The sequence below is a fragment of the Erpetoichthys calabaricus genome, chromosome 10, assembly GCF_900747795.2.
Source record: "Erpetoichthys calabaricus chromosome 10, fErpCal1.3, whole genome shotgun sequence".
NCBI classification, from domain to species: domain Eukaryota; kingdom Metazoa; phylum Chordata; class Cladistia; order Polypteriformes; family Polypteridae; genus Erpetoichthys; species Erpetoichthys calabaricus.
Genome location: NC_041403.2, coordinates 37844717 through 37868056, shown reverse-complemented (window position 1 = coordinate 37868056; position 23340 = coordinate 37844717). Strand labels below are relative to the sequence as shown.

General features: G+C 39.7%; 1 protein-coding gene across 8 annotated transcripts in view; it reads left to right on the top strand.

Moving 5' to 3' along the window:
- ntng1a (netrin g1a) overlaps nucleotides 1–23340 on the top strand; it is a 524315-nt gene that overhangs the window by 239369 nt on the left and 261606 nt on the right. For all 8 annotated transcript variants that reach the window (XM_051933209.1, XM_051933212.1, XM_051933210.1 and 5 more), the window contains exon 3: nucleotides 6697–7340. In XM_051933209.1, the coding sequence (XP_051789169.1) occupies nucleotides 6697–7340 (644 nt within the window). The remainder of the gene's footprint in view (nucleotides 1–6696; nucleotides 7341–23340) is intronic.

Here is a 23340-nt window from a genome sequence, read left to right as displayed (position 1 = left end):
GTGCATTTGTATACAGTATGTAAATGTTGTATAATTTACCATGTTATTGTTATTATATTAAACTAAGTACTCGGTACTCATGGCCTTACAAAAGGAATAATAAATTGAACCTGGAAGGTCCCTGTGTAAAACCAGGGCCACCACAACGGGTAAGAAGAGCACAGGGACATGGTTAGAAACGTGTAAAGGGCAGATTTCGTGAAGATGTTAGAAAGTTTTTCTTCATGCAAAGAGCCATACACACATGAAATAAACCAAGCAGTGTGGTATATATACTGTGACCACTAGGGGGAGTTAGAGCACCCTAAACCCCAGACATAACTTCACAGACACAAGTCCCAGTACAACAGAAAGGTTTATTTGTATTAATACCTTACAGAAAGGCTTTGACATCTTCTCTTCTTCTCCATTTCTCTCTCACTCCACTCCCCCAGGTGAGCTTTGTCCTTCTTCCATGCTACATCTTGCCTGGATGAGGTCAAGCGGCTTCTTTAATCTTGGATCCAGGAGTACTTCTGGTATTAGGGCATAGCCCATTGCAAGTACATCTGAGTCAAAGTAGGGATCATGGATCCCTGCAGCACCCCCGGCGGCACCTATAGAACCCAACAAGACTGCCTCATAGGACTACAATTCCCAGCATGCCTTGTGGGTGTCCGTACAGTTAGCCTCATCCAGGGATGCTGCCTCCTAGCATGTCAGGGAGGAATATAGTCCTGATAGGTTGTCTCCCCCTATCCTTGCATCACACTAGAAGAGCTAATGTAGCACAAATTGCTGAAAAAACGTAATGTTGGCAACAAGAGATAGGTGTCAGAACACACAGTGCACTGTAGCTTGCTGCATATAGGGCTACATAGTTGCGGATTAGTCAGAGTGCCTGTGCTTGAAGCCTGTCCACCACCCAAAGTGTCTACAATGAGCATGTGAACATCAGAACAGAACCATGGGGCATTGGAGGATGGTGACCTGATCTGATGAATCACGTTTTCTGTTAAATCATATGGCCGGCCGGGTGAATATACATTGTTAACCTGGAGAAGAGATGGAAACAAGGTGCACTATGGCAAGAAGGAAAGTCAGCAATGGTAGCGTGATACTCTGGGCAATGTTCTGCTGTGAAACCAGGAGTAATAGCTTTCATGTGGATGTAACCTTGACACATATCACATATGTAAAGATTGTTACAAACCACTTACACCCCTTCAAGGCAAAAGTATTTCCTGATGGCATTGATGACCTCTTTTCAGCAGAATAATGCACTTGGCCACACTGCAGAAATTGTTCAGGAATTGTTTGATGAACATCATAAAGAGTTCAAGGTGTTGACTTGGCCTCCAAAATCCTCAGATATGAATCCGATCGAGTATCTGTGGAATGTGCTCAAAAAAACAAGTCTGATCAGTGGAGGGATCACATGCAACTCACTGGACTTGGAGGATCTGCTACCAACGTCTTACCTCCAAATACCAGAGAACACCTTCCGAGGTCTTATGGAATCCATGCCTTGATGGGTCAGTTGTTTTGGCGGCAAGTGGGGGACCTACCCAGTATTAGGCAATGTGGTTGGCTAATATCTATCTATCTATCTATCTATCTATCTATCTATCTATCTATCTATCTATCTATCTATCTATCTATCTATCTATCTATCTATCTATCTATCTATCTATCTTAGAGCCACTCCTGGTGGGTATTTAAGCTTGTTCTGCTATGTCACTAACATCTTGCACCCAAAACTGGTGAGATGGATTCCATATTCCCTTGACCTCTAATAATGAGTGATGTTGTGAAAAAATGGATGGATATTTTCATGATTTTTTTTTTACTTTACTCCTATCTTTGTACATTTTTTCTTGTACTTGGGCATGTCATCTGAAAACAGTATTACGTAACAAGACATTCTCAAACCCATTTAATCCATTTCAGTGATTCAGGAAACCCAAGCCTATTCCTGGACGCTGTCCTTGACAGAACACCAGTCCATTGTCACGCAGGCATTTACACAAGGCCAGGAATCACCAAGTAACCTAACCTGCATCTCTTTTGGATTTGGAGAAAGCCTATGTAGACATGCAAACTCCACATATGCAATGATGAGACATGGGATTTGAAGCAAGGATACAGGGTCTGCAAGGTAATAACTTTAACCAACAACCCACCTCAGAAGATTACACTAGGAGAATATTTAGAATATAAATTGAAATTAGAGCCCCAAGGGATTCCCCACATGGCCCCAGAGAGTGTTGTTTTGGTCTGAGAAGTATGTAGAGTATGGCTAAAATGGAACCATCATGAAAATTTTCAGGTTAAAACAGTTCTGAAAATAATACAAGACAAGAACTTGCATTCTATCTAAGGTTGAAAAACTTTCTTTTAATAATATAATATGATAACAACAAAATCCATTGGAATTAAAAAAATGGGTGATTAGTTATTACTATTGTTATTGCTTGGATATTAGCAGGGTACACGTTGAGGTAGCACAGTGGGCAGTGGCTGGTGTTGCTGCCTCATAGATTCAACATCCTGGGTTTGTATCCTTTGCCTGATTGTAGTCTGTATGGAGTCTTCATGTTCTCACCTTTCTGTCTGAGGTTTCCTCTGGCATCCTTATTGATACACATTATATGCATTGATATGCATGAGTGGGTCTTATTATTGACTGCTGCCCAATATGGTCTTGGGCACCCAATGTTACTCATAACTGTAATGTGGATTAAAATACTTTGCAAATGCTGTGCTGTGTAAGGATGCACATTCTTGTTAAGTCATTATATTTTAATGTTGGCACTATAAGCAATATTTTCATTTTAACTTTGTTGCTATGGATTGCATTCTTTTGTGCCTTTTAAAGCTCATGAAGATAATGATGTCTTTTGCAGCAGGGGCTATGTACAATAAAATTGATTAATTAGTTAACATCCAAAGGCCATGAATTGGATTAAGTGGATTTGATAACTGGTGGATGGATGATCGATTAACATTTCAGGTCATATAGTTACCAGTCCTGTAGATCCTTCGACATACCCTTTATGCAATAAAAGCACACACACAAAAAGAAAAGCAGTTGCTAATAAAGAAGTCACACGTTCCCCTTGATTCAGAGGACAGGACAAAAACCATTGCATTTTTCTCCCATTTTTTCACTTCCCTGTCTGCTTTCAAATCACACCTTAGGACTCCAATCACCAAGGTGGCATTCCAAGCAAAGGCACTGACATCTCCTACCTAATCAAATAGCCGATTATCTTGTCGTGATAAATTGGAGCTAGTCTATTGTGAAAAGTCTTTCCCGAAACACTTGCCTATCCTGGAGCTAATAGGACAACAGATGTGTGGATCAAGCCCCAGAGATTGTAGTACATTGTGGTGTAATGATTTGTGGCAAACAAGTACAAATGTTTTAAGAGAGGGCATTTCAAAGTGGAAGCATTGCAAGATTGAATAAATCTAAAGCAGAAAAGAAAGGCTTGAAAGATAGGGCTCCCTGTTGTCTTATACTATTAGTACAGAAGTGTTGCTTTGTCATTATTCAGTATTTTAAGTTAAATGACAATTATAATTTTAATGTTAGTTAAAAATTAAGGACAATATCAGGGTTAAGGTTAGGTTAGGGTAGAGAAGGAAGAAAGTCCAATGGACCGTGGCACTGGCACACATCCTGTAAAAAATATTTTTAATTAAACTGCATATACACCCATACACTTACTGTATTACCACCCCAATTATAAATACTCCCAATTTTAATCTATCCATACATTAAACTGATAACTCATTTTTAATAAATCATATTCAAAAAATAGATATTAAGGTCTGTTGCAAAAAGTTGTGTAAACCATATTTAAATACACCACTTCAAACTTGACCTCAAAGTCTTATAAATATGAATTTTATTCTTAAAGTAATTCTAATACAATTTTATAAACAAGGACTCAATTCAAAAAGAGTATTTATCGTTCAAAAGATATTTCCTTAAAAAATAAATATTTAATAGTCAAGAAAGTAGGTCAATATATGATAGGCCCCTAACACAAAGGCATCAGGGACTAAAATAATTTTTTACATCAGGGTTATAATACTAAAATTAGGATAAAGAAAAAATTAGAAAATAAGCATCTAATACATTTGACCCAAAGATTAACATTAACATTAAGGCTACTAGTGAGAGTCTTAAGATTAGGCATAAAGTTTAATAATTCTTAACATTAGAGCGCTGTCACAAGGGGTTAAGTTTAGAATAGGTTTGGGGGAGGACATCTAAAAGTAACCACAAATATTGACATTAACATTAGGGCTACTAATGAAATATATTAAAAAAGATGCACTGGTCCATAAAAAGCTGTGACATCAGAAAATTAATCTTATTCTTTAAAAGGTTGGTTCATGCCAGAAGGGAAAAGGCAGCGTGGCTGAGAGAAAGAACCTTCTGCTGTGTGATATGATATCATCCCAGTTGCAGTTAGAAAGTCAAAAGCCTGTTTACTCACTTGGGAGGCTCAACAGGTTGAGCTGCTGTTTTACTGACTTAGAGACCCCAGATTTATGGACATACTCTCTGTATGAGATTGTGACACCCCTGGTGCACTCAGCCTTTGCATAACTTACTTGCTGGGACATCGATAGTCATTGCCGAGGATGGACTGGGACAATGAGGACACAAACCACAGGACTGGTCCAAAGTGTTTACTACAGTTTATTCCAAACAATCAAAAAAATCTAATCATGTTTAAAAGTGTGGTAGAATTCAATAAATACATAATCCATAAAAACAATTGCTCTTGTGGGAGTTAAAATCAATGAATAAATAGATCCAAAAGAACATGTTAAAACCAAAATTAAAAACACAGAGTTAAAAACAGGTGTTCTCTCTCCCTCTTTCAGCCCAGCACTTCCTTTTTTTCCATCTACTCTGCTGATCCACTCTCAGGAGAGCTGAGATGCTGGCATACACAGCCATCAATCGTCAGGTTTGTCCAAGCCACCTCATCCGGTAACTTGCTAGGATGCCCAAAGCCCAGCTCTGTCATCCCACCACCATTCTTCGACGTCCATGAGATGAAACCTCAAAGCCGTCGGCTGCTCCTGCTCCTTCAGATGCTCAACAGGAATGGCCTGTCCCAGAGTACTGTTCCCCTTGCTTTATTTGGGGCCATCCAACTGTTTTGCCTCCTGACCACCACAATGGCACAATCTCCCACATTTTCTCATTGATCACTCATAACTTTCTTCCTTGATTATCTCCCTTTCTTTTCTTTCTTCATTTGATTGTCCTATTCAGATTCTTTATATGCTTTGTGGGTGTTGGTGCTTCCCTTAACCATCAGCAAAATGTCAATGAGGAATGGCTGGGCCGATTCCACTTGCATGCGAACGAGCAATCAGCCAATTTCCCCACTGAACACCCCTCAGCTGCACAGCTTTCAAAAGATACGCACCCACAACCCCAAACCTGAGCGACATTGTTTTTATAAAATTCAGGTGAAGCCATAGACCCTTCGTGTTCTCTATGGCAAAGAATGGGAAACAAAGAGAGGCAAGACCCACAAGCATTGTCTCAGCAATGGCAATGCATTATGTCTAATGCTGGCAAGAAAGGCTGCAACTGCCCTCAAACCTGTAATGGAATTTGGTTAAGATAGCAAATGGATGGCTGAATATGTGATCGGCACGATCATGTACGTTTTTTTAAATGCTGTTTAAATTAGTTATGAATGTAGAGATAGACAGGAAGGGCACTAACTAGATAGATAGATAGATAGATAGATAGATAGATAGATAGATAGATAGATAGATAGATAGATAGATAGATAGATAGATAGATAGATAGATAGATAGATAGATAGATAGATAGATAGATAGATAGATAGATAGATAGATAGATAGATAGATAGATAGATAGATAGATGGATAGATAGATTGATTTGTATTTCCATCTTGCAGGAATTCAAACTGAGCATGTGAAATTGTTACAGTTAAGCAGAACAATACATCATGCATACCAAGTCCTGCCTTGAGGCTTTTAAGAAAAGGCTAAAGTTTCAATTTTTTTTCTTCAATCACAAGTCTTCTTTCTTTTGCCTGCATATTTTACACAATAAGCTGCACAGATGATGCATTCCTGTCACCCTTTCTTGCATATTGGCTAAACAAACTGACGTTTTTTTTATGCCCCTTTTATGTGGCTTTGGTTAAAAGTAGTCATTTGCACAGTAATTGCATTTAAATTGCAAATTCAGATGTGCGGTTACAGTATAATTAAAGCAAATCAGCAGGCAATGATATATGTCTTTGCTAAGTTGGCAGGAATCAAACCATTTGTTTATGGTTGCGTTTGTGTGCTGTCATTGCATTCCAAAGAATGGCTAATCTATACAAAATATAACATTAATTCAATTCTCACGACAAAGAATCAATTTACCACCGCATGCCTCACATACTCAGCATGGGCACAATTTCACTTAAACAATATCTTCAACAGACATCCACAGTCACATAGGGATCACTTTAAACGGTCTTCTTGCAGAAATGAAAATCAATATTTCTTTGAAAATAGAGATTATAAATCTGACAGTCAAAAGTCAATATTGTCAGATTGTTGGGTGTTGTCTTTAATCGGTCTCTCTCCTCTAATATGATTGCTCACATAGTATTACTGATAACAGTCTTGTTTTTTTTCTGTTTTATGCCTTTTAGGAAAATCCTTACATGTGCAATAACGAATGTGACGCCAGCACACCGGAACTGGCACACCCACCGGAGCTGATGTTTGATTTTGAAGGACGAAATCCAACGACATTCTGGCAGTCATACTCTTGGAAAAGATACCCCAAGCCCCTGCTGGTAAACATCACACTGTCATGGAACAAAACCATTGAGCTGACCGACGACATAGTACTGACATTTGAATCTGGCCGCCCAGAGCAGATGATCCTTGAGAAGTCTCTTGACTATGGGCGAACATGGCAGCCTTATCAGTTTTATGCTACAGACTGCTTAGATGCTTTCACGATGGAGCCCAAAACTGTTTACGATCTTACTCAACACACGCTGCTGGACATTATCTGTACAGAGGAATATTCAAGAGGATATGTGTGGAAATATGATAAAACTGTTCGTTTTGAAATCAAAGACAGGTTTGCCCTTTTTGCAGGACCACGGCTGCACAATATGGCCTCTCTTTATGGGCAGCTGGACACAACTAAGAACCTTAGAGACTTTTTCACTGTAACTGATCTCAGAATGAGACTGCTAAGGCCAGCCACGGGAGCCACAATGGTGGATGAAAATAATTTGTCAAGATATTTCTATGCTATTTCTGATATAAAGATACAAGGAAGGTAAGTCAATTATTAGTAATTTAATTTACTTCTTTATGTCACGGCTGGACATTTTTCCCTTATGCTTGAACCTGTTACTAATAACATGTGATGTTTGTTGAGCTCCTTCTTGTGTCAACAGTCTACGGTTTGCTCCTTAACAACAAAAATTAAATGCAATACATATTTATATTAGATCAACCGTCACTCACAGATGATGTCATTCAGAAGCATTTCAAGTGTGTGATGTCATGGGCACCAAATTTGGTTTAATTGGAAGACTCACAGGGTTTCCTTTTCTGAACCTTGCTTGCCCCAGAGATGGTTGAACATCTACATTTGCAAAGACTTCTGTGCCAGAAAAAAAACTACCCAAGTAATTATGATTTAGAATATGTTTTTGATCTAAAGTTAGGTTTCTCCTTTTTGGTTTTGATATTAAGAGATGCTTATTTAAATAATTGTAAGGAAAACCAACTATGAGCATACCAACAGTGATGAGTGAAATGATTCATGCAAAAACATTTGTGAAACATATGGCATTTCACTTCCCGCAAAAATTGTGCTATTTAGACAAGAATCAAGGAATTTAGCTCCGGTCTTTTAATGAATGAATTCTGCATGCACCTGCCTGCTATTTAATATTTAAATAAAGATCCCTATTTTAAAAAAAAAAAAAAAAAGAAATGAACAACTCCCCGGACTCATTTTCAGTTCAAGTCAAGAAACATCAAGGTTGTTGAGGTTGGGGTGAGCAGCTTTCCAGGTAGTCAGTCTGTGGATAATACACAGCACTGTGCATGATGGTGCATTTTGGTTTGTCTTCATGCAGAAAATATGCAACTTGTCACATTTAAAAACAAATTCAATTCATTCCTCTTCAGTGATGTGAAGGAGAGGAATAAATAGAATATGTTTTACCAGTGAGTGCTGAGGATTATCTTCATTACACTGCTGCAGAAAAAAACACTAACGGGTTAACAAGGCATTAGCAACCAACATGTCTTGTTTTGCAAATCAAACAATATTTAAAACCCACCAAAAACTGTTTTTAGTGAGTTTCATATTTCACAATTGCAAAATCACCTGCTATTGTCAATCTCATGGAACTGTATGGGAATTAAGATTTGCCTGTTTCATTCATCACTACTTGCTGAGCATTTGCGAATATATCAGCCTCTACCATTTCATTCAAAAAATGACAACCTTCTTTAAGCTTTCATCAGTTTAGTTATGATACTTAGATGGTATGACTATACTGACCCTCATGATGAGTCTGAAAGGGTCATTAGGCAGGGAGATAAGCTCCCTGCAAGGCCTACAGAAAGTGTTGTTAACAAGGAGTGTGGATGGAAGAAGAACACGATCAGTCACCAGCTTTTCAAAAACATGCCAACAACAAGCAACAGCAAAGTCAGAAAGTAAAACATCACAAAACAGGCAAATTTAAGAAGGAAAGGGTAGGCAAACAATACATTTGAGAGGTCATGAATATGATAGTTCTTCAGACCAATGCTTAAGAAATTATTGGATGTCGAGAGGAACCTGCATACAAATGAAGCCGTTAGTACGATGGGCTTCAGGTCACTGTGGAGTAATTCCCATTATGAAGCATGAGGTGTGGCAGAGGGTGTGGTTAAGAGAACCTAGAGGTGGTAGAGCCCATGCAGTTTTATCAGATTAGATGGTGGGATCCTACAGAGTGAATATCACACTTCAGTTAAAGCTCCTTTATGCTTATCTAGTTAAATTTCATACCTTTTCAGCATCTATAAAAGGCATTTAGCTCCTCTCTGGAAGCATTTTAATGAATTCTGCATGCACCTGCTTGTCATAAAATCAAATGAAACTTGTCCAAACTTTGAAAAACATTTTAAAGTATCTGTATCCATAATGTAATTAATGCTCATGGGGTGCTATAGTTTATCATAGGAGCAAGGAAAGAATTAGCCTTAAACTGAATAGCAGACTTTGGCAGAGCACATACTTGTGTGACAGAGCCAATTTAGAGATCCCAGTCAGCTTGAGCATCAAATGACTGGGATAATGGAAGAAGCTTGTGTATCGGGAGATGATTCAAGAAAAAAATGAGCAAACTCCATCGAGACAGTGGCCAGGCTGAAAATGCAACCTTAGGAGCTGTGGTGCCAAGTGCTGTACTTCCACCACCCATTATTATTTTAATTTACTAATCCAGTACTACAGTAATTCAAGGCACAGTGATAACATGCAAACTCCACAGAGAGTGCCCTGAGCAGGATTCACACATGTGCCTTTCATGAAAATACAGGACTATTTTACAAAATTACATGGTAAAACAATCAGAAAATGTGAGCCACACTCTTCCTCAAGGAGGAACTGAACAGGCACCTTAGAAAAGGTGATGCATTGAGCGGCAACAAATCATAACTACAATAAAAACAGTAGGAGTGAGAGCTGCTGTCAAAGCCACTGAGTTACTATATGGCCTCCGTGATGAATTCATGGCTCTAGGGCTCTGCTTTCGGTGACAGTGAACAGTTTGCACCTTCTCCCCATGTGTACATAACTTTTTTTTAGTTCTCCAGTTTTCAAAAATTCTTGCATCCTACAGCTATGTGTGTTAAGTTAATAGTTAACTCCAAATTGGATTCCATATTTGATAGGAGTTTGTCCCATAACTCTGAATTGGATCAAGTTCATTAGGAAATAATATATTATATTTGTTCCTCCTCTTACATCAAAAAAATTCCATAGATTTTCATGTTTTTTATAGAAATTACTAATATTACAAATGGATATTACTGCTTAAGATGGATAATTTATCATTTATTATTGACATAGAGTATGACTACAAAGCCTCATTTGCAGCCACTGTTACTCAAGTGCTCTAATGATAAACGGTTATAGCTCATCCCTAATTGATTATGTTTAAGTGTTAAATGGTTACTAGAGAAATGTTTGTGTGAAATGTAAATCAAAAAGTAAAGGCAATTTGAAAATTGTGCGGTAACCACAACAGATAAAAGCTGATGCAATACAACATGTTCGTGATGGTTTATGGGTAGTTTGAATGAGAACAGAACAGTGCTGTGCCATTTGGCCAGGGATATTCATAACACTACACAATGCATGAGCTTGAGGATGCTGCTGCTACCTAAGCAGTGTACTGACTATACTTTCGCGCGTACTTTCAGCAAATCTGGAGGATTCCACCAGGTGGTAGTGCGAGAAATCATCACAGTTTAAAAACAACGTCCAATCTCACTGTGTTGTGAGTTGAGGGAAGAAAGACGTTAAAGATAAAAATTCTTTGCATTCTGGTGCTGTTGCGAAGGACACAGAGTGTCAATATAGCATGTGAGACCTTTAAATGTATTGCATCATTACAATGGGGAATATGCAACACTTGTATTGCCTATGCGAGCGATACTGGATGAAGAAAAGCACCATGAACACATTCAAATGTCAGCATTTAAGTTTGATGAATAGCTTCACCTCATCGAACCATTCATCAAACATCAAAGCATGCAGATTTATCCTGTTATCCCATATTTTTACTGGTACTGCAACTCACACATGCGTCACGTTAATTTCTGACAACGCACCAAAAGAATGCGTGGCAGCCATGATGCATGCGAGTAAGTGTTCTGAGCATTAAGTATGAAATCAGCCCTTATTCTAGTTGAAGTTCAAGTTCAAATGAACATGGACTTTCCGCTGAGAGATTGCACCATTGTTAAACAGTAGTAGCAAGATTTCTTCAGGCAAACACAAAGAAACCTGTTGAAATTCACCAAAAGATGTTAGCTCAGAACAGAAGTGAAAATAATGAAAAGTTTATGAATGGGTAGAAAGGTTTAAAGTGCGAAGATCAAGTATAATTGACAAAGCTCGAGCTGATCAACCATCAACATCACGCACACAAGCACATGTCTTACAAGAGAAGTCAAATGGATTACTGCTGTTGGTGTACATTTGGATATCAGCTATGGCTCTGTATATGCTGTAGTGCATGATTACTTGGGGTAGAGCAAAGTTTGCGCAAGTTGGAAACCCAAACGGCTTACTGATCTGCACAAGCCAACATCCTTTGGTGAATTTCAGCAGGTTTCTCTGTCTCTGCCCAAAAAAATCTTGCTACGGAACGTTGTTCAACGATGGTGCAATCCCGCAGTGGAGCGTCCATATTCATTTGACCTTGGCTTCAGCTAGAGTAACAACAGAGTGATACGGTATGTCTGTGTTCAAACTAGTCATGAGTTATCGCAATTGTGTTTTATTGTGTAGTTACCACATAATTTTCAAACTACGTTTGCTCTTTATTTTTCCCTCATAATTACAGTACATTAGCACAAATGTTATTCTGTTTAATATAGCAAGTAAATTGATAATTCAACATACTCAAATTCGAGGTTAAAAAATAGACAAAATGTAATAGCCTTCTCCAGAAAAAGTCAATCTGTTCTTTTGAGAAATGAAGGCTGTTCTGTGTGACAGACTGCCAAGAAACTGACAATTTTATACAAAGTTTGTTCTCTATAGTCTACAGAAAAGAAATGTAAGGCCCATATGCACAAAAGGATATGTAGTTTATAGAAGCAGATGCCTTACAGGTAGTCAATTGGCTGCTTTAGTTTATTTTTGTGTAGCACTCTTCACTGCTGTGACAAGTCCTCAGGTACAATGCAAGTATAGATTTTACAAATTGCCAAATACAGATTTATTACGCATAAAGACCAATAGATATTATAAAATACACAGAAAACAAAGTTATAAATGATATAAACATAAATGGAAGCCAACAAGATTGATATCAACACTCCAAACACCAGTGTCATGTGCAAAAACGAAAAGAAAAAAATGAATATGGGCAAAAAACAAGACAATGGATAGTGGATTTGTGGGTGATTCCAAACTATTGCCCATTTTAACCTTTAATTATTAAATGCTTGTTTCAGGTATGTTTTTGTCTTTGAAAATCTGCCTCTAAGGTCAGCATCATGGAGCCCACTTGGTTTTTGAATCAACTCTAACCATGCCACTACCCAACTATTTCCCCGTATATTATATGTAGATGACATGGGTATATGTTTCTATCTACATGTCTCTCTTTATCTCATTCATCAGCAAACCCATTTAATTTCTCTCAGAATCATGGAGGCTGGAGACTTTCAGACACATGGCAGAAATAACCTCTGGAAAGAGCACCCCCACACACACCCATGCAAAAATCTTCTACTATGATTTCCAACATACTTGTATTGTACCTTGCATACCTCCCTGAGACATAGTTGGCAAATCAAAAACCTGGAAATGAAAACATGTAGACACAGGCAGAATGTGCCAACTCAGCAGCCATGCCAGAATTTCATCCATTTCAAGATGTACTGCTAACCTCTGTGGCACTCACTTACTTTCCCCATACTGTATATACGCCTCTCTATCTCTGTTCTTCTACCTACAGTAACAAGATAAAGCCCGCAGGTTTTCCGAACAAATGGTAAAATGCTAATAGTGTTCTAATTTAGAGTGGTGTGTTCCGTTAAAGAAGATACATACTAAAAATGGGATAGACAAGAAAGATTTTAAGGAAGTAGCAAGGCAGTCGGAAAAGATCGTCAAAAGGCTGTCTCCCCCTTCTTCTGATGGGCTAATCATAGTACTAGTAGTAGTAGTTGTGGTGTTAGTGTGTATAGAATGCAGTAAATTTTTTATTTGCATATACAACCAGCATTGCAACTCCCTGGCACCATGATTGTGTGGCACGCGGCTGGGGGTGGTGCCCAGCCGGGATGCCCAGGAGGACAGGAGGAGGGCTCATTCCTCCTCTGGACCATGAGGGGGCGGCCGCCCTGGTTCCTTTGAGGGCCACGGGTGCAGGGCTTGGAAGCCCAACCCTGTAGGGGCCCGTGGTCTCCGCCAGGGGGCGCCCCCATGCCTGAAGGACACAGAACCCTAACACTTCCGCCACACCAGGAAGTGCTGGGGGAAAGAAGACAGGGAACACCCGGAGGGCTTCCGGGAGTATAGCCGGCACTTCCGCCACACAGGGGAGTGTCTTAGGAGTGTCGGGAATCACCTGGAGCCCATCCGGGTAATTATAAAAGGGGCCGCCTCCCTGCAAAGAAGGACTGGAGTCGGGTGAGGAGTGGACAAGGTTTCGAGGCAGGAGAGAGGAGGCGGCCTGAAGAGCAGGCAGAGAGAGAAAGAGGCCTGGACTTTGGGGGAGTTTGGTGCGAGAAGCACTGGGTTGTGCACTTTATTGGACTTTAAATAATGTTTAATAAACCTGTGGTGGACTTTAATACGGTGTCCGTCTGTCTGTGTCCGGGCAGCTTATCACAATTGTCTTGCTTTCACAAATTGTGCAAAATGAAATGATGGAGAGACATTTTTTTAAAATATGCAGGGGAACTTTATATATCACAGCTCTTACTTCCATGGCATCCATGCTCTATATTAACTCTAAAACAAAAAAACAACAATCGGGGTCCTTTTTTCTGGTGCTTTCCTTATGACATAGGTGCCTAAACAATGCCTGATAATAATAATACGTTTCAATGACATATCTTAAAACAAAACTGCACCTATATGTATTAATATTTTGTTGACACATAAATATTACAATGATAAACAAGAAAATTTTACATACCGTATATACTTGCGATTAAGTTCTCCCGTGGATAAGTCGGGGCTTCATTTTGCCGTATAATTTCTGGTATTTTATAATGATGGTCGTATAAGTCGAATGCGGAAAACTCACGCTATTGGTCCAAGAGATTATGATATGCTAACGCACACCTGAGAGAGTAACCATGAAGCACATTGCCTTTTTTTTTCTATGTATTGTGCCTACGTGACCACGCAGTAATACCTGAACTATTCCGAAGTGACGTTTGCACTGTTTTGTGTTTTTTGTATCTCACACCCTCATACACCTTTATTGTAAGAGCATCCCTTATCTACGAGAATAGAGAATATGAAGCTGGTTTTAAATTAAAAGTCATTGAAGTGGCAAAAGAAATTGGTAACTGTGCTGCTGCAACAAACTTCAATGTGTCTGAGAAACTGGTGCGAGATTGGAGGATGCAAGAAGATGTAAAAAAAAAAAACAACAACAACAACATTTATTTATATAGCACATTTTCATAAAAAAAGTAGCTCAAAGTGCTTTACATAATGAAGAGAAGAAAAATAAAAGACAAAATAAGAAATTAAAATACATTAATTACAACATTAATTAACATAGAAAGGAGTAAGGTCCGATGGCCAGGGTGGACAGAAAAAACAAAAAAAAAACTCCAGAAGGCTGGAGAAAAAAATTAAATCTGTAGGGGTTCCAGGCCACGAGACCGCCCAGTCCCCTTTGGGCATTCTACCTAACATAAATGAAATAGTCCTCTTTGTAGTTCGGGTTTTTCACGGAGTCACTTGATGCTGATGGTCATACAGACTTCTGGCTTTTAATCCATCCATCATTGTTGGAACATCATGGTGCTTTGGGTAGATGGTGGTGGCGCACGCCACCACCAACAGGACACCGGAAAAGGAAACAGAAGAGAGAGTAGGGGTTAGTACAGATTTTGAATGAATAGATATTATAATGAATTGGATATACAGAGTATCAGGATTAAATTACAGTGAAGTTATGAGAAGGCCATGTTAAAGTAATGTGTTTTCAGTAGTTTTTTAAAGTGCTCCACTGTATTAGCCTGGCGAATTCCTACTGGCAGGCTATTCCAGATTTTAGGTGCATAACAGCAGAAGGCCGCCTCACCACTTCTTTTAAGTTTTGCTCTTGGAATTCTAAGGAGACACTCAGTTGAGGATCTGAGGTTACGATTTGGAATATAAGGTGTCAGACATTCCGATATATAAGCCGGGGCGAGATTATTTAAAGCTTTATAAACCATAAGCAGAATTTTAAAGTCAATTCTGAATGACACAGGTAACCAGTGTAGTGACATCAAAACTGGAGAAATGTGTTCGGGTTTTCTTTTCCTGGTAAGTATTCTAGCAGCTGCATTCTGCACTAGTTGCAAACGATTGATGTCTTTTTTGGGTAGTCCTGAGAGGAGTGCGTTACAGTAATCTAGCCGACTGAAAACAAACGCATGAACTAATTTTTCTGCATCTTTCGATGATATAAGAGGTCTAACTTTTGCTATGTTTCTTAGGTGAAAAAAATGCTGTCCTAGTGATCTGATTAATATGCGATTTAAAATTCAGATTACAATCAATGGTTACCCCTAAGCTTTTTACCTCTGATTTGACTTTTAATCCTAATGCATCCAGTTTATTTCTAATAGCCTCATTGTATCCATTATTGCCAATCACTAAGATTTCGTTTTTTTCTTTATTTAATTTGAGAAAGTTACTATTCATCCATTCTGAGATACAAGTTAGACATTGTGTTAGCGAATCAAGAGATTTGGGGTCATCAGGTGCTATTGATAAATACAGCTGTGTGTCATCAGCATAGCTGTGGTAGCTCACGTTGTGCCCTGAGATAATCTGACCTAATGGAAGCATGTAGATTGAGAAGAGCAGTGGACCCAGGATAGAGCCTTGTGGAACACCATATAGAATATCATGTGTCTTTGAGTTATAATTACCACAACTAACAAAGAATTTTCTCCCTGCCAGGTAGGATTCAAACCAAAAATGTAAGTGTTGCATTTTTCAATGGGCATATAAGTCGGGGTCTGATTTTCTGAGCGATTTTTCAGGTTTCAACACCTGACTTATACACGAGTATAAATGGTATTAGTCATTAGTTATGCTTCCAGTTCCTAAACGTTTGTGGTGGCTACTTCACTTTCACCCTAAAGGAATCTACGTCTGACATGTTGCTTGTCTGTGTTTAACCACTCTTCAACAGTCACCATTCACCTAAATTTGTCCTCCAACTCCCAACAATGGCTTTTAAACCCAATTGTGAGGTCAATTCTGAGCCAAACCGTAATGTTTTTGTAGGCTTAGAGTTGGTCCTCTAATCTCCTGATGTTCTAGGCTTTAGTCCCCTCTTCTGGTACCTGATCTTTGCGCATGTGAAAGCTCTGACTTAATCTGAAAGTACAGGTGTCTCCAGCAGCTTCTGTTTCCCCTCATCCTTCTTTAACCGGATTGTTTTCTCCATTCTCCTTCCAATCCTCTAGTACTGTACCATTTGTTTTGAAGGACCCAGCATGGATAGCCTGTTCTCTGTGGCTAGAATGAAACCTGTATTCTCCGGTGGAGTTTATCTTCTGATTCCTATCATCCTTAAAAAATCCTCCATGCTTTCTTTCAGAATGTCAAACTCTTGTGTTAAAATGTAGGGTATCACTTTGAAGTTTATTTACAAAGGTGCTTGGGGAAGTCACTGCCTGACTGTCCCCTGAAGCGTCATCCTGGTGGCACTTTTTCACCAGGTAATTTAAATATAAACACACATACACTCATTTATGCCACCTTGATGCCAAAGAAACTATCCAAATGAGCCCCAGATAAATTTAAAATAAAGCCTTGATTAACAAAGACACAAGGGAGGAGTGATTTCATAGCTTAAATAAAGTTTGACTAAATGGATGACCTAATAAACCCCCGTGGGCCTAATTACACAGGGTTTTCCCCTCACTACCTGCTGGATGAGCCTTGCTTACTTGTTCATATAAGAAGCTCTCACATTTTAAAAACACTGAGGGGTGCACACTGTGTGCAAATGTATGCCCACCACTATTAGTCATGTGAAGAAGTCTTGAGAATTTGGAGAGTCCATGATTTTAGGACATTCAACTTGACTTTGTACTGCTGTTTCAGGTTCTATAGGTAAATAACATTTTGTTGGAAGCCTGTGTTTGACCATTTTCTGGGACATAGATGTGTCTAATCTCTAGATTATCTCTGGCCAGGGAGCGCCCTGTAAAGTCCTAGAGTCATCTCAGCATTAAAGATGTTTCCACAAAACTCTGACCTTGTCCATATTTAACAGTCTAGTTGCCTGTGGGCTTCTGGCCCTACACAGAATTTGGGCACATTGTATTTTAATCATGAGGTATTAGGATTGGCACTATAGTTATCTTGGCACCCCATCTGTATTTCCTTCAAAGACACAGGATAGACTTTTGGTTCATTATCACATCTGAAAACCTGTGTTTGCCTCTTTATGCGGGCTTCTTTTGTACTTGTCCAGCTTGTCATTTTCTGTTTTAATAAATATAGAAAAAGCATTTTGTTTTGTATGGTGTAGCTCCAGCAAACTGAATTTAAATCTTGGACCAGTTACATGTGTGTAGTCTGCATACATGCCCATGTTGGTTTTATTCCAACATTCCATAAATATGGATAGGATAGGGTGATTGGCAAGATGAATAGTCCTTGTGTGAGTTATGCAGGAAGATGAAAGTGAATTTTAACTTGCCCACCCAGGAACCGTCATTATAATGTGAGAAGGAGGAAAGGTTTAACTTGGTTAATCAATTATCAATCTTGCCTTCTACAATACTAATAATGTATTAAGTAATTCAATAAGGCTCCTACTTTATTTAACTTACCTTTCTCTGTTGTAGTAGGTGGATGTCCAGCCGTTAGACTTATAACGATGTAACTGAAGCACACTTATAAGAAACAGAATAGTACAATTTATTGATACACACAAGAATTATAGAAATGATACCAGCATCTCCAGCATCATGTACATTGCATCCGGAAAGTATTCACAGCGCATCACTTTTTACACATTTTGTTATGTTACAGCCTTATTCCAAAATGGATTAAATTCATTTTTTTCCTCAGTATTCTACACACAACATCCCATAATGACAACGTGAAAAAAAGATTACTTGAGGTTTTTGCAAATTTGTTAAAAATAAAAAAATTGAGAAAGCACATGTACATAAGTATTCACAGCCTTTGCCATGAAGCTCAAAATTGAGCTCAGGTGCATCCTGTTTCCCCTGATCATCTTTGAGATGTTTCTGCAGCTTAATTGGAGTCCACCTGTGGTAAATTCAGTTAGAGTGGACATGATTTGGAAAGGCACACACCTGTCTCTATAAGGTCCCACAGTTGACAGTTCATTTCAGAGCACAAACCAAGCATGAACTCAAATGAATAATCTGTAGACCTCCAAGATAGGATTGTCTCATGGCACAAATCTGGGGAAGGTTACAGAAAAATTTCTGCTGCTTTGAAGGTCCCAATGAGCACAGTGGCCTCCATCATCCGTAAATGGAAGAAGTTCTAAACCACCAGGATTCTTCCTAGAGCTGGCCGGCCATCTAAACTGAGCGATCGTGGGAGAAGGGCCTTAGTCAGGGAGGTGACCAAGAACCCGATGGTCACTCTGTCAGAGCTCCAGAGGTCCTCTGTGGAGAGAGGAGAACCTTCCAGAAGGACCACCATCTCTGCAGCAATCCACCAATCAGGCCTGTATGGTAGAGTGGCCAGACGGAAGCCACTCCTTAGTAAAAGGCACATGGCAGCCCGCCTGGAATTTGCTAAAAGGCACCTAAGGACTCTCAAACCATGAGAAAGAAAATTCTCTGGTCTGATGAGACAAAGATTGAACTCTTTGGTGTGAATGCCAGGTGTCACGTTTGGAGGAAACCAGGCACCGCTCATCACCAGGCCAATACTATCCCTACAGTGAAGCATGGTGGTGGCAGCATCATGCTGTGGGGATGTTTTTCAGCGGCAGGGACTGGGAGACTAGTCAGGATAAAGGGAAAGATGACTGCAGCAATGTACAGAAACATCCTGGATGAAAACCTGCTCCAGAGTGCTCTTGACCTCAGACTGGGGCGACGGTTCATCTTTCAGCAGGACAACGACCCTAAGCACACAGCCAAGATATCAAAGAAGTGGCTTCAGGACAACTCTGTGAATGTCCTTGAGTGACCCAGCCAGAGCTCAGACTTGAATCCGATTGAACATCTCTGGAGAGATCTTAAAATGGCTGTGCACCGACGCTTCCCATCCAACCTGATGGAGCTTGAGAGGTGCTGCAAAGAGGAATGGGCGAAACTGGCCAAGGATAGGTGTGCCAAGCTTGTGGCATCATATTCAACAAGACTTGAGGCTGTAATTGCTGCCAAAGGTGCATCGACAAAGTATTGAGCAAAGGCTGTGAATACTTATGTACATGGGATTTCTCAGTTTTTTTATTTTTAATAAATTTGCAAAAACCTCAAGTAAACTTTTTTCACGTTGTCATTACGGGGTGTTGTGTGTAGAATTCTGAGGAAAAAAATGAATTTAATCCATTTTGGAATAAGGCTGTAACATAACAAAATGTGGAAAAAGTGATGCACTGTGAATACTTTCTGGATGCACTGTAAATGAAGGCTATGACTGAATCGTAGACAAAGTCATCAAATGTGATATGGTCTTTACATTGAGAATAGCAGTACCAAGGGGCTTGCACTGAATGAGTAAAACAGACAGTTTAGTACAGTATGTGTGGCCTTGTTTGAGAGGTCTGAAGAAGTGTGGCAAGATCTGGAGGTAGAGACTGATTGGGGTTAAGCAAGAACAGTTTGAGAGCCTACAAACAGCCAATAAGACCGGGGCAATCACAAATGACAGGGATACTTCAGATCTGTTGTTTTGGTACCATCTCCTGAGGCCCTAACAGAAGAAGCAGAAGACGTAAAAAGGGTTTAACTGAAAAAATCTAGTGTGTCACATCCTCCATCCTGTTGCTTGTCAGAATGTTGTTGGAGACTAAATTACCACACTTTTTCTGATAAATATAATTGTTTCTCATGAATTTGCAAAACACAGTTATTTAATGATTTTTTTGTGAAGGAAGACCCCATGTTTTGTTGAAACTTCAGTTTTGAGCAAGCTGTTTTGCTTGTCACCAGTTAAGACATAATAAGAGGTAGGGATGAACAAAGGGAATTAACAAAAACACAGTAAGTTAAAATAAAATGAGAAACACCTGCTGCATTTCTAGACTATCACAATTCTGGAATTTGTCCTTCTGTATTATATTTTATTTGATTTTGGATTTCTTGAATTTATTTTTCTCATTGTTTGTTATTTTTCCTTTGTTGACAGTGACATCACCATAGTGCCAAATTGTGTGAATGACATGTTCAGGCACCACCCATTTATGGTTGTTTCTCATGGCTCCAGCCGTATTGTTAATGGTCACTATGCCTGTTGCCAGTCACATGATATGGAAGTCACATGATGTATAATGGCAATGTAAAGGGTATAGTGTACAAAATTTTCAATGATAATCTATAAAAACAAATGATTACTTTTAGGATTACTAATAGGCAAATCTTCTTCTTCTTCTTCTTTCAGCTGCTCCCGTTAGGGGTTGCCACAGCGGATCATCTTCTTCCATATCTTTCTGTCCTCTACATCTTGCTCTGTCACACCCACCACCTGCATATCCTCTCTCACCACATCTAAAAACCTTCTCTTTGGCCTTCCTCTTTTCCTCTTCCCTGGCAGCTCTATCTTTAACATCCTTTTCCCAATATACCCAGCATCTCCCCTCTGGCCATGTCCAAACCATTACAATCTTGCCTCTCTGGCTTTGTCTCCAACTGTCCCACCTGAGCTGACCCTCTAATATCCTCATTTCTAATCCTGTCCATCCTCATCAGACCCAATGCAAATCTTAGCATCTTTAACTCTGCTACCTCCAGCTCTGTCTCCTGCTTTCTGGTCAGTGCCACCGTCTCCAACCCATATAACATAACCGGTCTCACTACCATCCTGTAGACCTTCCCTTCCACTCTTGCTGATACCCCTCTATCACAAATTACTCCTGACACTCTTCTCCACCCATTCCACCCTGCCTGTGCTCTCTTTTTCGCCTCTCTTCCACAATCCTCATTACTCTGTACTGTTGATCCCAAGTATTTAAACTCATCCACCTTCGGCAACTCTACTTCCTGCATCCTCACCATTCCTCTGACCTTCCTCTCATTTCCACACATGTATTCTGTCTTGTTCCTACTGAGCTTCATTCCTCTCCTCTCTAGATTATATCTCCACCTCTCCAGGGTCTCTTCAACCTGCTCCCTACTTTCTCTACAGATCACAATGTCATCGGCAAACATCATAGTCCACGGGGTCTCCTGTCTAATCTGTCAACCTGTTCATTACCATTGCAAATAAGAGAAGGCTCAGAGTTGATCCCTGGTGTAATCCCACATCCACATTGAATGCATCTGTCACTCCTACCGCAGACCTCACCACTGTCACATTTCCCTCTTACATAACCTGTACTACTCTTACATACTTCTCTGCCGCTCTCGACTTCCTCATACAATACCACAACTGCATCCCCTGTGGCTGGGTTAGGATTACTAACAGGCAAATATGTTTAGTTTATGTCAGGCCCTTTGCAACATTGTGTTTGGTTTTGATGTTCTGGCCTTGGTGGTCTGTCTGTGTCTTATAGTTTCTGATCTGTTTTATATTAGTATTTTTTACTGCTCCCAATTCATTCAAGCATCCCCTGCTCATATTCTCTTTCACTTATCAACTGGGCACTTTAATTTGTTGCAAAGTGACCATAACATAAGTAGGTAAATGATTTTGTCATGCTAGACAGGAGAGAATGTTGAATTTTGAAAGTAACCAAGAGAAAAGATGTGATCAAAAAACAGAAATGAGTCAAATACTGGGAGACCAAAAAGCACAGCAAACAAGGCAAAAATTGAACTTGAAAAAACGAGAAGAAATCTCTAAACCAGAAAAATCACTAGGAAAAAGAATTTAACATTAGCTGAGGTTTATATCTGAATCTGTGAACTAGGATGAGGAAATTACCTTAATGTTTAACTTTTATCCCAACACATCGTGATAGTCAGTTCACGGCCCTGGAGGACACACCCCCAATAGCACGGAGGGTGATCTAACAACTGCAGCAAAAATGATGTCACCAGTAAATAGACAAAATGGTGGCTAAAACAACCCAAATAAAATATAGTCCTTGAGGTGGTAAACCCCCAATTTGAGCGCTATACCACACAAAAGGTATATGAACACAATTCCCAATAGCTATTTGCTTGTTAGGACGACTGCCCCCTTAAACTAACACCAAGCCCCCTTGAGATCATATCTGTCTCCATTGCTCCATATACTGGCCTGTCCTCCTCTTGCCAGTTAAGCCCTTGCACTGTTTATATCCTGATTTTAAGTTAAATTAGTCTTCTGTGGATGAGGTGGCCTTATACATTATACTGGGAGCACTTCTAAGTCAATCAGCAAAATTTCTTGCTGGGTCAGGGTGTACTTTGAAAGTCCTGAAGCTGTTCATCCAGAGTTGACTGTCACCTCCCCAGCTGTTCCTGCAAGCCTTAATCCAGTTCTCATTTAAAAGGAATGACAATCCTGTTCTCCTCGGTATATATCAGAGGTCCCCCTTGCTGCCCTCTAGTGGGGTAGAGGACTTTTATTAAATTATCTGTCATTCCCGTGCCACTGCCCTGCTCCCGGCTCTTGTCCCCCTAGGAATAACAACTCCTAGGATGTTCTCTAATATAATATGGATCACTGCCCCCTGGCAGTATTCTACCTTCTGCTGTGGCACAACTGTGAAGGTTAATGTTGCAGGAGCCTATTTTCTTTTATTGTCAGGACCTGATAAGGTCCTGCCCCTGTCTTACAGCAGCCCCTTTACCCTGCATTTACAGCCTTGACCAGGCATCCATCTTACCTTCAACAAATTGACTTAACATTGTTTCAGTTTTCTCAAGGTGTCCTGTATTTCAGCTACCTTATTCTCATTAGTCTCTTGGCTGGTCTCTTTCAAAAAGCCTGCTGAGACACTTCAGTCTATGAAGTGCATAGTGCAGGGTGGAAACCATCAGGCTAATCGGCCGAAATGAGACATTCCCCTTGCAGCCTTTCCATTTTGATGTGAAAGGTGGATCAATAATGGTGTAATATTAGAGGGAAACATAACCCAGTTTCCCCAATTGGATTCTTTGAAAACACACATGCTTATTTTACATCGGCGGAAAAACAATAAAAACAAGCAGTGGAGCAGCTATCAGCACACTTGTCGAGGGATTGCTTCTTGTTCAGC